The sequence below is a fragment of the Pan paniscus genome, chromosome 1 (genome assembly GCF_029289425.2).
Source record: "Pan paniscus chromosome 1, NHGRI_mPanPan1-v2.0_pri, whole genome shotgun sequence".
In the NCBI taxonomy this organism is placed as follows: Eukaryota; Metazoa; Chordata; class Mammalia; order Primates; family Hominidae; genus Pan; species Pan paniscus.
Genome location: NC_073249.2, coordinates 220565644 through 220581552, shown reverse-complemented (window position 1 = coordinate 220581552; position 15909 = coordinate 220565644). Strand labels below are relative to the sequence as shown.

At 54.7% G+C, this 15909-nt stretch overlaps 1 protein-coding gene across 15 annotated transcripts in view; it reads left to right on the top strand.

Moving 5' to 3' along the window:
• The window catches only part of CAMTA1 (calmodulin binding transcription activator 1), a 982737-nt gene that overhangs the window by 857738 nt on the left and 109090 nt on the right, over positions 1 to 15909 (top strand). For 14 of the 15 annotated variants that reach the window (XM_055104459.2, XM_063595030.1, XM_034954481.3 and 11 more), the window contains one exon: positions 15335 to 15475. In XM_055104459.2, coding sequence (XP_054960434.1) covers positions 15335 to 15475 — 141 coding nt within the window. Of the gene's footprint in view, positions 1 to 15334; positions 15476 to 15909 lie in introns of those variants that run through there. The other variant, XR_008622215.1, reaches the window with a different exon arrangement.

Genomic DNA, 15909 nt, shown 5'->3' with positions numbered 1-15909 from the left:
GGCCCTGGTGACTGAGGGTGGAGGCCATGGTGACTGTGAGGGTGAAGGCCCTGGTGAGTGGTTGGAGGCCATGGTAACTGTGAAGGTGGAGGCTGTGGTGAGTTGGGTGGAGGCCCTGGTGAGTTGCGTGGAGGCTCTGGTGGGTTGGGAGGAGGTCCTGGTGAGTGTGAGCAGAGGCCCTGGTGAGGTAGATAGAGGCCCTGGTGACCGAGGGTGGAGGCCATGGTGACTGTGAGGGTGAAAGTCATGGTGAGTTGGGTAGAGGCCATGGTGACTGTGAGGGTGGAGGCCATGGTGAGTGGGGTGGAGGCCACAGTGAGTTGGAATGGAGGCCCTAGTGAGTGTGAATGGAGGCCCTGTTGAGTTGGGTGGAGGCCCTGGCAAGTGTGGGCTTGCTTGTGCTGTCATGGCCCCCACAGTCCATCTCCCCTAACACACTGGTCCTCACCTGCAGCCTGTTGGTTTTCCAGGGGCCAGGGTGTCAGTCCTGCCAGCCTTCAGCATCTGTAAGGCAGTGCTGCCGAGACACCACACCGTTTCCAGTACCGGGCCTCAGATGGGGTGGCTGCAAACAGGGGCCCCTCATTGCTGAGCAGTGGCTGCAGTGGCAGAGAAATCTGCTCAGAGCGGCTGCTTAGCCAGCACCTGCTCTCCAGGGACCCAGCTCAGGCTGGGAGAGGTCGCAGAGCCCAGGATCCCCAGACCCTCAGCCTCCCTCCCTCTGTTCCGGAGGCCCTCGCTGTTGCCAGTACCCAAGCCTGGGGTTGTATGTTCAATGTGCCTTTTGTTTTCTCATAATTTTTCAGACAAAGACCAAAGATCCAGAAGGGGGGGGGGCTGTGTTTATTTGTTTTGTTTTTTGCTTAGATTGTAATCCTGGTGATTATAGAATATCAAGAAGGAAAATCAACAAAGCCTTCCTTCCCGGGGCTCGCGGAGCCGTTCCTGGTCGACCAGCGCCACCTGGTGGCCAGTGGCAGCGGACCCGCTCGGGGATGGGAGCCCCAGGGAAGCCTGACTCCCCGGTCCAGGCCACCTGGAGCTTGCAGGCGGGGGCCTGTCCCACCCGCGCCTCTGGACCTGGTGTCTGAGATGTGCTAGGAGGCTGTTGGGGACCTGCTCTGTAATTCTGGAGTGGTGGGGCTTGGAGTGGGGCTGGAACTAGCAGCAGGAGACCCTAGGGAGAGGTGCCTGTGCCCACCTTTTTTCCTCTCCAGCTCAGTCGATCCTGATACAGTATCACCTGGCTGGCTGGGGACGGCGGGCTGGGAGCTCCGAGCCTGACTAGGAACAGGTATCCCTAAGGCTCAGCCAGAGCCCATCGAGGAAGGACAGCAGCCAGCCTAAAAGTCCGGACGTGGTGGCTTACGCTTGTAATCCCAGCACTCTGGGTGGCCGAGGCAGGAGGGTTACTTGAGCCCAGGAGTTCAAGATCAGCCTGGGCAACATGGCGAGACCCTGTCTCTACAAAAAATAGAAAAATTAGCCAGATGTGGTGGTGCACACCAGTAGCCCCAGCTACTTGGGAGGCTGAGGTGGAAGGAACACTTGAACCTAGGGAGTTCAGGGCTGCAGTGAGCTGAGATGGCGCCACTGCACTCCAGCCTGGGTGACAGAGCAAGACCTTGTCTAAAGAAAAGAAGAGAGAGAAGAGAAGAGGGCTGGACATGGTGGCTGACACCTGTAATTCCAGCACTTCGGGAGGCTGAGGCAGGTAGATCACCTGAGGTCAGGAGTTTGAGACCAGCCTGACCATGTGGTGAAACCTGTTTCTACTAAAAATACAAAAGTTAGCTAGGCATGGTGGCAGGTGCCTGTAATAACAACTACTTGGTAGGCTGAGGCAGGAGAATCACTTGAACCCAGTAGGTGGAGGTTGCAGTGAGCCAAGATCGTGCCATTGTGCTCCAGCCTGGGCAACAGAGTGAGACTCCACCTCAAAAAAAAAAAAAAAAAAAAAAGAGAGAGAGAGAAGGGAAGAGAGCTGCAAAAACTTTTCTCCCATGGAGCTACAGGTGTGGGCACAGTAAGGAGTTGGGGGATCAGCCCCGGGTGGGAGAGAGAGGGGGTGTTGTTAGAGGGACTCTTTCTGGCCAGCAGTGTTCACTTAGAGGCGTGTTCCAGGGTCACTACCTCTGAGCAGAGACTTCTGGGATAGGAGCAAATGGCTGAATGTCAGAAGTGAGCTCGGGCCCCCCAGGCCACCCAGTTCTGGGGCTCAGAGGGAGCCGAGCCAGCTGCAGTCTTACCCTGGAATCCACCAAGGCCCCAGAAAGCCTGAGCAGAGACAATGGTTCCCCTCAGAACCACCTGGGAGGGGCTGAAAGGCAGGCCCTTGCCCAGACATTCTGACTCCCTGGGTCTGGAGTGGGCTCCAGACACTGAGTTTTTTATGAAGCTAGGTTCTTGTGCTGGGGTCCCCAGGACCATACTTTTTAAGGAACCCTGGCCTATAGCAGCCTCTGGCGAGAGGCCAGCCAAGAGCAGGACCAGCACCTCTTTGGGCCACAGGCCTCCTTTCTCACATCCAGGTGGGAGGAGGGCAGGCGTTGGAGGCCACGTGGAGCTTAGTGTAGCCACACTCCCAGAGGAAGCCACTCCCCAGCATGCACTAAGTACTGGGTATACCATTTCTGGATGTTCCAGGACTGCGTGAGGACTTTCCGTAGACTCTGGGTTAAGAAATACGACTCTAGAAGCTTCCTTGTTTTGCAGCTGAGGTGTTGGTGCCGGCACATGGTGGAGCCTTGCCAGACACTTGTTGACTTGCACTTGTGAGAAACCCTGGAGTTGCATAAGAGGAAGCACATCTGTGTCCCCACGGCAGCCCAGACAGCAGCTCGGTCCCTGAGAGCAGAGGCCCGGCTCCCTGCCTGCATCTGCGGAGCCTGGGAGTCATGGGGGAGGCAGCGATAGCGCTGGGGGTTCCTGGAGAGGATTTCCTCTGCCTTTTACCCTTCCCTTTGGGAAGGAGCTGCTGCCGTGAGGAGCAGGCAGGGCAGGTTCCTGGAATCTCCAGGTGGGTCCCAGCCCTCTTCCTGGCTCCTGCCAGAATGCCTGCAGCCCCCTTCCAACCTGGCATGGAGGACAGCAGAGGGTGGGCACGGAGAGGCTGACTTGAGTGTGGGGCTTCCTTCCTACTTTGCTTCCAGGATCCAGGTTTGTTTTGCAAATGTTGGTTTCTCACTCCAGCTAGTTTTATGGAGCCGATCCGGCCCCCAAGGAGGACTGGAAGAGAAATACTGCTTTTGATTTCCTGTCTCTCCTGGCGTCTTGCTGCCCAGGGCCGCTTCAAGGCCGCATAGCTGCTTCCGTGACAGGAGTTCCCCCTTTTGTGGAGTGCGCCCCTGTGCTGGTGTTGGGGATACAGGACCCCACCGACGTCCTGGGCCCTGACTGCTATGCAGAGCTGATGCTGAGCCCTGCTAGGTGCCAGGGAGTGGTTCTGTCAAAGTTAGAATTCATTGCCAACATTCAAATCTCCAGATTTTCAGCCTCTCTTTAAAAATGGAAGGCTCCAGGCCAGGTAGTTGGGAGCTCAGAGGCGGCTGCTCTGTGGACCGAGCCTGGCTTCCTGTGGCGCTACCTCCCCACACACCAGGAGGCACCTGAGTCCAGAAGGCCCTAGAGCAGTCTTACCAGGAGCAAGATGGAAGCATCCAGAATCCCACTTGGTCCCCCACCCCTCTTTCCGAGTGGCCTGGAGGGGCAGATAACCCTGAGGCTCTGACGCTGCCAGGCGGCCGGCACTCCTAGCGCACTCACACTTCACCCACGGTGCAAAGAATTCCCAGCCTGGTAACAATGCCGCTTCGCACATCAGGAGAAGATTCCGAGAGCCTCAGGATGGCTCTAAAATGCCACTTTGTATGTCACTGAGCACCTTGGAGATTTCCTGTGAGGCCAGTTACAGGGGTAAAGGACATGCCACCCCACACGCTCTGTATTTCCTGATGATGGAGTCACTGGCCGGGCTGGAATGGCGCCTCTCCCTACCCCTCATTGACAATGTCTGTCCCACTTGCAAGAAGAAAGAATATGGGAAGGTCAAGCTCTCCACACCCTGGCAGTCTGCTGGACCCTCCACCCCCGCCTTTTCCAGAGGACGTGTGATGTTGGGACGAAGCCCATGCCCCCAGCAGAGGGAGGACTGTGATGCCCCAACAGCGAGCACCAGAAATGACAGGCTCACTGGGGACACGGCAGATAGGTCCCCGCACGTGCACACGGTGGGCGCACACTCCATCCCGTCCCCCCTCAGCCTCTGCGCTCCTCGAAATGAGATTTCTGAAAATTTTGTCCTCAGGACCAATAGGCGAATGAGAGTTGAATGGTGAGATCGGGAAATTGAATAGTATGTGGGTGTCTGGATATGAGAAGTTAAATCTAATGAAAATTTCATCCAGTTGAACCAAGAAATCAGAAACAGGGCCTTTATTCCTGTCAACAAGAATACAGTGAAAATTAAACCAACCTGGCTGCCATTTCCCATTGACCTTGTCGCCATGGAGACAGCCTTCTAGTGTCAACAACACCGAGGACTCCGAAGGGGCCTCATTCACTCCAGGAGAGGCACGTGGCTGCTCCCTCTCCCGTCCGCCTCCGGCACGTGGTTCATAAGGAGAGCAGCCACATGTCCAGGGTTGCTGGAGAGCAACCCAGCCTATACCAGCACCTGGACAAATGACCACGGCACCCTTTGTTGGCTCCCAAGGTGACCTGGCTTGACTAGTTAAATGGCCACCCTCTTTCTGGGTCTTTCTTGGGTGGCAGGGTACCTAGGTGGGTGGACTGGACGAGCCCAGATGGAGGAGGACAGAGCCCCCCACAGCCCTCCAGAAAAGGACACTGCCCCTTGTCCTTGCCACCTGCTCATCACAGCACCCAGAAATCTCTTCTCCTGGAAAGGAAGGCCAAGCGTCGATTCCAGCAGGTGCCGCCTGTACAGTTACCATGGTGACCAAAGCTCCAGGTGGCCTTGCCCTGTCATCCTTCCAAGAGTTACTGCCCCACAGAGCAGAGGGGGCAGGTAGCTGGCTCTCACCCGTTCCAGGGGCCACCAGGGGCTGAGGCAGACTTCTGGAGTCCTCTCTGTCTCCTCGTCCAATTCCTTTCCAAAGTCTTCCAGGCAGGACTGCGGAGCAGAGAGCTTCCCCTCTTGTGAGGCTTTCCACCCTGGCCTGGGCAGATCTCCTGTGGATGCCATCACATCAGAATCCAGGGGTGGGGCCATCTACCTGGATAGGGCCCAATGGCATACAGTCAGGTGAACTGGCAAGAGGCACCCACTTTCCAGATGAAGAAACTAAGATCCAGAGGAAACAAAGATCTTGTTCTAAGATCACACAGTGCATGAGGGAAACAGCTGCGGCCACATGGGGGCCCCGACCCCAGGCCAGCATGGTGCTGCCACTCCGTCTCCCACTGTTTCTAAATTCTCGCCTCTTCTTCCCACATAGCCAGCACAGGGCATCGCACTTGGAGGTTTTCCCTGCCCTTTGGGAAAGCCCCACCACCGCATGGGACAGCCACGTCAGGAATGAAAGACAGCCAAGACGAAGCTGCCCCTCAGCCCCCTGCTATCCCTCAGGGGGTCCCCTCCCCACCCCCACCATACCCCAAATGAGGAGGCCTTGTCTTGGAGCCAAGCATTGCCCCCATACATCCTGTACAGTCTGGAATGAACCCTTCTTAGCTTCTTTTGGTTTTTATAGAAATTCCCCCCAAATGCACCTCTAACCAGGCACAAAGCCTGCTGCCGTGACGAGACCAGCACAGGCCTCAGGGAAGCCCCAGCGCCCAGGCTTGGATGCAGCGTTGCTGAGATGTCCTCCTTGCAGCAGCCTCCCAGGTTTTCTTCCCCCTTCCTCTCCTGCTTGCTCTGATTTTCCAAGAGCAAGTCCCCATCAGGCCCTGCCTCCCAGTTCCTCCCGTGGGAGGCTCAAGGATGAGTTTCTTCTGCCCTGGTCTGGGTGGCTTGGCCAGATGAGTGACAGCTGACCTGACCCCAAAGTGAGGAAATCCCAAGTGGGGAGCCAGGGACTCGGGAGCTTCTGCCCACTAAGGCCCCAGCCAGCAAGGCCTGGCCCCTCTGAGACAGCCCAGCATCTGCGAAGTCAGGGAGGGCAGGAGATGAAGCTGGGCATCAGCTTGGGATGACAGCATGTGGTCCAGCACCAGGACCCTGAGTTTCCTGCACAGTCACCAGCCCCTGGTGAAGGGGCCGAGGGAAACCAGACTTCCCTCCAGGAAGTGAAGTGAGTCTTGCTGCTCACGGCCAGCACCCTCTACTGCCAGATGGGGTCGCTTTTCTCCTCTGCCCACCACCGAGCTGCTGTCCAGTCTTCCTCACCTCCTCCTAGGAGCTGGTCCTGGCAGAGCTGAAAGCCAGGCAGGTCGCCCAGTGGAAAGAGCTTGAATCTGCAGCCCCTCCTCACCCCCTACGCACCTGCTGTGTGACCTTGGGCAAGTTACATAACTTCTCTGAGTCTCGGTTTTGGCATTAATAAAATGGGATAATATATTCTGCCTCAAGGGATCACTGGGAGGTTAAAGATGTCATCTCTAGACCTGAGCTTCTCAAACTTGAGTGTGCCTCGAAGGCCTATTAGGACGTGGATGCTGGGCCCCAAACCCCAGCGTTTCTGATTCTGCAGGTTGGGGCGGGGCCTGAGAATGTGCGTTTCTAACAAGTGTCAGGTGACTCTAGTGCTGCGGGGGCCACACTTTGAGAACCACTGCTCCACAGGAGAGTGTCTGGCCCCGTGCCCTGCCCACAGCAGAGGCTCAGTGGAGTACATAGTATTGTTATTATTTTTTTCCCCTTCTTTTTTTGAGATAGGGCCTCACTCTGTCACCCAGGCTGGAGTGCAGTGGCCCGATCACAGCTCACTGTAGCCTCGACCTCCCTGGGCTCAGGTGATCCTCCTGCCTCCGCCTCCCATGTAGCTGGGATTACAGGTGCCCACCACCACACCAGACTAATGTTTTTATTTTTTGTAGAGACTGGGTCTTGCCATTTTGCCAAGGCTGGTCTCAAACTCCTGGGCTCAAGTGATCCACCCTCCCCAGCCTCCCAAAGTGCTGGCATGAGCCACCACACCTGGCCTTGTTCTTTTTTTCTTTTTGGAGTCAACATATGAAGATGCTCACATACTGCCTGGCATGGAGGATATGTCCAATAACTATCATTGTTTTTGTTGTTATTACTGAGACATGAGCTCTGCTTATAGCTCACTGAGGGAAATGATGAACCAATTAAAAAAAAAAAGTGCTAGGGAGGGCATGATTGAGAAATTGGCCATTCACTCATTCACTCTACCAGCCTTTATTAAGCATCTACTATGTGCCAGGCATTGTTCTGAGGATAGGAGATGAGCAGTGAACAGCTTGGCAAGGCCTGCCCTCAGGATCCAAACTCCAGCTCCTAGGGACAGGCATGAGCAGCCAGGAAGGCTATTGTGATTTCTATACCCATAGTTCTCAAACTGGAGCATGCATTTGAATTCCCACGAGGGCCCCTTAGGACACAGGTGCTGGGCCCCATCCTGAGTCTGTGAGTCGGTGGGTTTGGGGAGGGCCTGAGAATGAGCCAGAGGCAGGGGCTTGAGCTGGGCTGTGCTGGAAAGAAGGGTGGCATTTAAAGTGGTAGAAGGGCCAGGCGTGGTGGCTCACACCTGTAATCCCTGCACTTCAGGAGGCCGAGGTGGGTGTATCACTTGAGGTCAGGAGTTCAAGACCAGCCTGACCACCATGCTGAAACCCTGTCTCTACTAAAAGTACAAAACTTAGCCAGGCGTGGTGGCGCACACCTGTAGTCCAGCTACTCAGGAGGCTGAGGCATGAGAATTGCTTGAACCCAAGGGTCGGAGGTTGCAGTGAGCTCAGATTGCACCACTGCACTCCAGCCTGGGTGACAGAGTGAGACCCTGTCTCAAAAAATGAATAAATAAATATATTAAAAATAAAGTGGTAGAGGAGAGAGGCATTCTGGAAAGCCCCTGATGTCAGAACCCCTTGAACTGTACACACACACACCCCTATACATACACACACCTATACACACACACACTCCTATACACACAAACACACCCATCTATACACACACCGGCACACACCTATACACACACACCTATACATACACACAGCTATACACACACACTCCTATACACACAAACACACCCATCTATACACACACAAGCACACACCTATACATACACACAGCTATACACACACACTCCTATACACACAAACACACCCATCTATACACACACAAGCACACACCTATACACACACACATACACACACTCCATGCACACAAACACCCCTATACACACAAACACACCCACCTATACACACACACACCTATACACACACCCACACACCTATACACACACATATACACACAAACACACCCACCTAAACACACACCTATACACACACACCTATACACACATCCACACACACCTATACACACCACACACACCCCTATACACACGAACACACCCACCTGTACACATACCCACCTATACACACAAACCTATACACACAAATACATCTATACACCCACAAACACACCCATCTATACACACAAGCACACGCCTATACACACAAACACACCCACCTATACACACACACCTATACACACCCCCACACACCCCATACACACACCTATACACACACACCTCTATACACACAAACCCACCTGTACACACACCTATACACACACCCACACACACCTATACACACAAACACACACCCCTATACACACAAACACACCCATCTATACACACACACCTATACACACAAACACACACACCTATACACACAGACCCACCTATACACACCGTTATACACACACACACCTATACACACACACCGTTATACACACCTATACACAAACCCACCTATACACACACACCCTTAAACAAACACACCCACCTATACACACACGTATGCAGACAAATACACCCACCTATACACACACACACCTATCCACATACCCACACAACCTATACACACATACCTATACACAAACACACCCACCTATACACACACCTATACAACACACATACACACACACCTATGTACACACCCACACACCTATACACACTGATATGCACACCTATACACACAAACACACCCACCTACACACAAACACCCCTATACACACACCTATACACACCCACACACCTATACACACACCTATACACACACTATATACACACCCACACCTATGCACACACACTGATACACACCTATACACACACACCTATACACACATCTATATACACATACACCGATACACCCACACCTATACACACACCTATATGTACAAACACCTATACACGCGCACCTGTACACACACACGTGTGCAGTGCATAGAGCAGGGTTGGTGTGGACCTCTAGCCAGAGAGCCTGAGGATGGGGGAGGCCTGAGCCCCCATGCGGGGTGTGTTATTCAGCCTGCTGTGGTTTGAATGTTTTCCTCCGAAACTCATGTTGAAATTGAATTCCCAGTGCAACTGTGTCTGGAGGTGGGGCCCCATGGGAGGGATTTAACTGCTTTACTTAGGGTTTCTGGGAATGGATTCTTTTTCTTCGCCCTTCCACCATGCAATGACCTAGAAAGAAGGCCCTCACCAGGCACTGGCAGCTTGATATTGGACTTCCCAGCCTCCAAAACTATAAGCCAATACACTTGTGTTCTTTATGAATTTCCCAGTCTGTGGTATTCTGTTGTAGCAGCACAAAAAAGACGAAGACTAAAACACTGCCCTCACAGAGTGCCACAGACTGGCGGCTTAAACAACAGAAATTGATCGTCTCACAGTCTGCAGGCTGGAAGTCCAAGATCAAGGGGACATTGGGGTTGGTTCCTGGTAGGGCCTCTCTTCCTGGGTTGCAGACAGCCACCTTCTCACTGCTTCCTCATATAACCATCTATCTAGGCATGGGCACTCCTGGTGTCTCCTCCTCTACTTATAAGGACACCAGTCCTGCTGGGATAGGGTCCCACCCATGTGACCTCACTTAACCGTAATTACCTCCTTAAAAGTCTGTTTCCAAATACAGTCACATTGGTGGTTAGGGCTTCAACCTATGGATTTGGTGGGGGACACAATTCAGTTCATGACAGAGGAAAATAGGACGGCCCTACCGTGGCTCAGGCTTAGCCTGTGTAGCTGAAGCTCTCCGCCGCTTCCCAAGGGCATGGGATGGAGCAGCTGCAACCCAAGAGGCTCTCGGCTGGCAGCCTGCCCCATGTGGGGTGAAGCCCCTACGCCTTCCCCCAGCCCTCTCTTCTAGATCTCAATTACTCTTTGCCCAGCGGTTGGCCGCCTCTTGGGTAAATTGTTCATCAGAAGATGCTCTCCAAAGCATGGGCCACACGCTGTTGTCATTGATTTCATTTTGATTATTCATATTAGTGGAAGCGCTGCTGCCTTGCCAGGGGCCATAATTAGGGTAAACATCTTGTACGAGGGCTAGGTCAGCATTGGAGTGGGCCCTGGGTTCCTGCGACGGCCACTCCCAGCCTCGGCTCTGCAGGCCGATCCTCACACAGGCCGCGCTGCAGGCAGCCCTGTCCGAGAGAATGCAGTCCCCGGCCTGTGTTTCATGGGGCAGCCACAGGGCTTCTCGGGTAGCTGTAGGAGGACACCTTTCGAGGAGCCAGCATCCTGCTTCCCAGTGGCCAGTGTGACCATCCTGCCTGCCCCTGTCTTGTGGAGCCCCATGCTGGGGTCTGGCTTATCCCACCCCATGCCAGCCCTTTCTTCTCTCTGGTACTTCCCCTGATCCAGCCTTCCTGGGGATACAGGTCTCTCTCCACCACCTGAGCAGACCAGGGACCACCACCAAGGCTCCAACTATGGGGAGCTGCAGAGAGGGTCCCTCTGTCTGGGATTCAGCTCAGGCCATTCTGCCTGAGAACGGGGAGTCAGGTACTGCCCGGTGAGGTACAGTGAGCAGGAGGGGACAGATGTGACCCAGAGCCACCAGGACATTACCTTTCTGGGAATTCCTCTTTCTGTGCCTCCTCCCTTACAAGACATGTCATGACCTGACATGTCATGACCTTACATGTCATGGGAGGTCACGTGATCAAGTGTACTTTTAACGCAGTTTCCCTTTTGCTGCTTTAAAAAGGGGAAGGGGCCGAGGGGGAGGCCGGCATGCGTGGCTATTAACCTTCCTTTCATAAAGCGCTTTTTCCCTATAGAAATCTCCCTTCCCACTGATTCATTGCGTGTTGGGAAGCAGAGCATGACATGTTAAAAGCCGTCTTGATACTATTTGATATTCAGTGCTAACAACTCACCACCTCAGAGGAGGGGCTTTTCTCCACCCACCCACCCCCAACACCAGAGCAAGGAGGGAGACAATCTGCATATTGGATGTGCCAAGACAGTAGGTAATTTGCATTAAGCATCTAGAAACTCTCTGCTTGCAATCTGTCACCCTTCACTGGGTCTTCATTTTATAACCTTCACAACATAAGGAGGAGAACAAGAGGCAGAGAGAATGCGGCTGCCGCACCCCCATCAGGACTGGAGGAGAAACCTGGCCTGATCGGCGGTTGTCAGAGCAGAGGGGACCCTGATCTGAAATGCCAGGAGACTCTGCCAGCCAGGGGATTCAAAAGCCTCACTGTGCCAAGACCCAAGACCCTCAAGTGGGGTGTGGCCTGAAGGCCGAAGCCAGAGGTGGGGCTGCCCTGAAAACAGCTCATCTCCACAGACAGCCAAGTTCAAATTCAGCAGGGATCTTCCCAGAGAACATGTGGCCTGGCTTGGCAAGGGGCACCTGCTCAGAGTTCCCACAGGGAGAAGCTCCCGTGGTGAGCTCTGCAGGGGTTTCTGCTCTTGGACTTGTAGTTCCCTGCTGAGTTTAAGCTTAGGACAGAGCTGTGTGTTCTCCCATCCTAACAGCATGTGAGACAGAGCTGCGTGTTCTCCCATCCTAATGGCATGTGAGGAGCCTCTGCAGAGCTCTAAAAAAAATACCTGGCACCACCCCAGACCCATGACGTCAGAATCTCCTATCTAGGGCCTGGGTACAGCCAGAGTAGGGGACCCACAGCTGGAACAGACCACTGCCTGTGCAGCGGTACAGAGGAGAGTCTCAAATCCTGCCCTGTGGCCTCTGGAATGTGATTTGGGCTGTCACCTCCCCTCCTGAGCCTCTGTTTTCTTATCTGTAAAATGAGTCTGGAAATGTCTGTAGCCAAGGAGTGCCCTGGGCATAGGGACAGGCCAGAGAGCCTGTGACCCCTCATCTTGCCTCCACCAGGTCCTTTCTGCAGTAATCTGTCTTCTGTATTGAATTTCTTGGTAGAGGTTTATTTAAGAAAAGGGTCCCATAGCTATGATGAGGTTTAAAAGCCCCTGGCCCGGGCCTTCCCTCCAGCTGTCAGGGACAAGGTGCTTAGGGGGATGCTGGAGAATTCCTCCACGGAGCCCAAGATGAAAGCACTGTCCACCTGAAGAAAAGTGGGCTGTCAATGCTGCCACCTGCCTGCCTGCGCCTATCACATGTTCGCCGATCACAAGTTCTGAACATGGCGGCTTGGCAAACAGGTGCCACTCAGCCCCACCCATCCCCCTCAGTGACCCACCAGAATCCCAGGCCCCCTGAGAATAAGTGAAGATGCAGGAGGCAGAGGGTGCTGCAGACCTCAGAGGAGCCTCTTCAGAGTGAAGCAGAGGGGAAGGAAGGGGAACGGACACCCAGGTCAGGCGACAGCACACACAGAGAAGGAAAGCAGCACCCTGAAGGTATTCCTGCCAGATCCCAAGCCTCACACATGGGTGATTTCCTTTGAAAAACTATCAGAGGCTGGGCGTGGTGGCTCACGCCTGTAATCCCAGCACTTTGGGAGGCCAAGGGGGGGGGGGGGTGGATCACAAGGTCAGGAGTTCGAGACCAGCCTGGCCAATATGGTGAAACCCCATCTCTACTAAAAATACAAAAATTAGCCAGGCCCAATGGCAGGCGCCTGTAATCCCAGCTATTCAGGAGGCTGAGGCAGAAGAATCGCTTGAACTCAGGAGGCAGAGGTTGCAGTGAACCGAGATCGTGCCACCGCACTCCAGCCTGGGCAACAGAGCAAGACTCTGTCTCAAAAAAAAGAAGAAGAAAAGAAAAACCATCAGAGTTATAATTAAAGGGAGAGCTCTACACCCAGGAACAGAGGCTTGAGATGAATGGCCACCACGGAGATCTACCCGCAGTGTTCCGGGGCTGAGCCATCTGTGGATTTCACAGCAAGAAGCTTCCTGCCGCAAGCCCAGTCCCCATAGCATCGGCCAGGCCCCAGGGCAGGGCCAGCACTGCCTGCTGGGTGTCACAGTCATTACTGTCATCACCATCATCACTAGTGATGTTATGACAACAGCTACCCTTTTTTTGGGTATGCACAAAGTGCCAGGCATGTAGATCGTGTTTTCTCCTGGCCAGTTCTCCAGGCAGGAACTACTATATGCCCACTTTACAAGTGAGGAAACTGAGGCTCAGAGAGGCTAAGCGACTTGCCCAAATCCACACAGCAAGATCAAAACCTAGACTCAGACCAGGTACAATGGCTCACACCTATAATATCAGCACTTTGGGAGGCCATGAGTTCCAAACCGGCCTGGGTAACATAGTGAGACCCTTGTCTCTACAAATAATTTTTTTTGTTTGTTTGTTTTGAGACAGAGTTTTGCTCTCATTCCCCAGGCTGGAGTGCAATGGTGCAATCTCGGCTCACTGCAACCTCTGCCTCCCAGACGATTCTTTTGCCTCAGCCCCCCAGGTAGCTGGGATTACAGGCATGTGCCACCACGCCCAGCTAATTTTGTATTTTTAGTAGAGACAGGTTTCACCATGTTGGTCAGGCTGGTCTCAAACTCCTGACCTCAGGTGATCCGCCCACTTTGGCCTTCCAAAGTATTAGGATTATAGGTGTGAGCCACTGCGCCTGGCCTCTACAAATAATTTTTTTTTTAATATCCAAGTGTAGTGACACATGCCTATAGTCCCAGCTACTCAGGGGGCTGAGGCGGGAGGATCACTTGAACCCACGAGGCCGAGTCTACAGTGAGTCGTGTTTATACCACAGCACTCCAGCCTGAGCAACAGAGTGACACCTGTTTCAAAAAAAATAAATAAGTAAAACTTGGACTCAAATCCATGTCTGAACCGAGCCAGCTCCTACCTGCCATGTCGACGCTGTCCTTGTCCCCCTACCTTCTAGAGCCCTCCACAGAACTGGGGCCAGTGCTGCGAGGGTTAGCGGCTGTCCCCCTGGAGCTGGTGGGAGAGGAGCTTCAGCCAAAGGAGGAAGGACATTGCTCTTGTATCAATAAAGCCACTGACCTCTCCGTATCTCGACCCTGTGCCCGGCTCCTCCGCACCTGGATCCCCAGCACCAGCTCCAGCCCCAGCCCCAAAGCTGCGAATCCACTGCCTCTGAGCCTGGCCCCACTAGAGACAGCTGGATTGCTCCATGTGCTGGACTCAGGACTTAGCGACCCCTTGGCCGGGTCTGCTCCAGCTGCGAAAACTGCTCTGCTGGAAAAGTCGGTTTAGACTTCCAGCCCCCATCCTGCCAGGCAGGTGGGGAAACCCCAATCCCAACTCCAGGAACTGCAAAAGTGCAGGGAGGAAGGTTGAGCCCAGCTCCCGGGGTGGCTGTTCAGATGGCTGCCATCAGTCAGCACTGGGCACTGAGCTACCTGCTGTCCAGGCCACGTGGGCCCTTCAGTCCCGTCCCCATCTCCCCTGGCCTCTCCTGCATCTGCACTCCCTTTGGGGCAAAGAAGTCTGGTGAGGGCAGGAAGCCAGAGTCTTACCCCCCAGGGTGGGGCCACCTCCCCACACACTCCTGGGAGAGGCATTGGTCCTCCCGGCTCGGTGCTTGTTGGTCCACCACCTCTATCCTGAGTCTCCACAAGAAGCTCACAGGCTGGGAAGTCCCTCAGCCTCCTGTCCACTCTCCTTCTGTCCTTGTTCCCTTTCTCTTCCATTCCAGCACCCCTGGAAGAGCCGCCTCGTGCACTCTGACTTTAGGGAAACAAAAGCAGAACTCTATGCGGTCCACTCCCTGGGCTGCACCATAGTGAGGGGGAGCTAAAGAGCTCAGAACCCCCGATGGGAGCAGGGGGTCTGGCGGGGGCAGCCTGGCCTCCCTTCCCCTCCTCCTCTCCTACTCATCAATTCGCCCCAGGAGCCAGCTCCCCAGCAGAGAGAGGGCTGCCCTCAGGGAGGGCCTGGGTCCTACCCCTTGGCCCCACCCAGGTCCCCTCTGCACCCACGGGCTCTGACAGCCCCCCTGCCTCTCTCTTCACAGTCCATGGCATCAAGTGGACCTGCAGCAATGGGAACAGCAGCTCAGGCTTCTCGGTGGAACAGCTGGTGCAGCAGATCCTCGACAGCCACCAGACCAAGCCCCAGCCGCGGACCCACAACTGCCTCTGCACCGGCAGCCTGGGTGAGCCGGGGCTCCCGGGGCAGGCGGGCGCCACGGGGACAGAGGGGCCCTACCAGGCAGCCGTCATGGCTGTCCTCTGTGGGAGTAGCCATGACATCTAGTGAGGGAGGAGGGGGACAGTCAGGGACTGGGCGACACCGCCACACCCAGCACAGACACAAGGCAGGCCTTCCGCCTCGTCCTGTCCTGCAACTGGCTGGCAGTCCGCTCTGGGCAGGAGGGAGCAGTGTCCAGAGGGACAGCTTCCTCCATGGGACAAGAACTGGGGGCAGCAGAGTTGGGGAAGCAAGGAGCTCTGGGGCTCGGGGCCTCTCTGTCAGGCCCACGCTCTTGGGCATCCTCTGCCAGAGGGCACTGGGGTCTTGAGGGAGACGTGCCCTGCGTCAGTGACACCACGCAGGCGCAACCTCTTTCTTTAACCTCTGTCTCCTCCA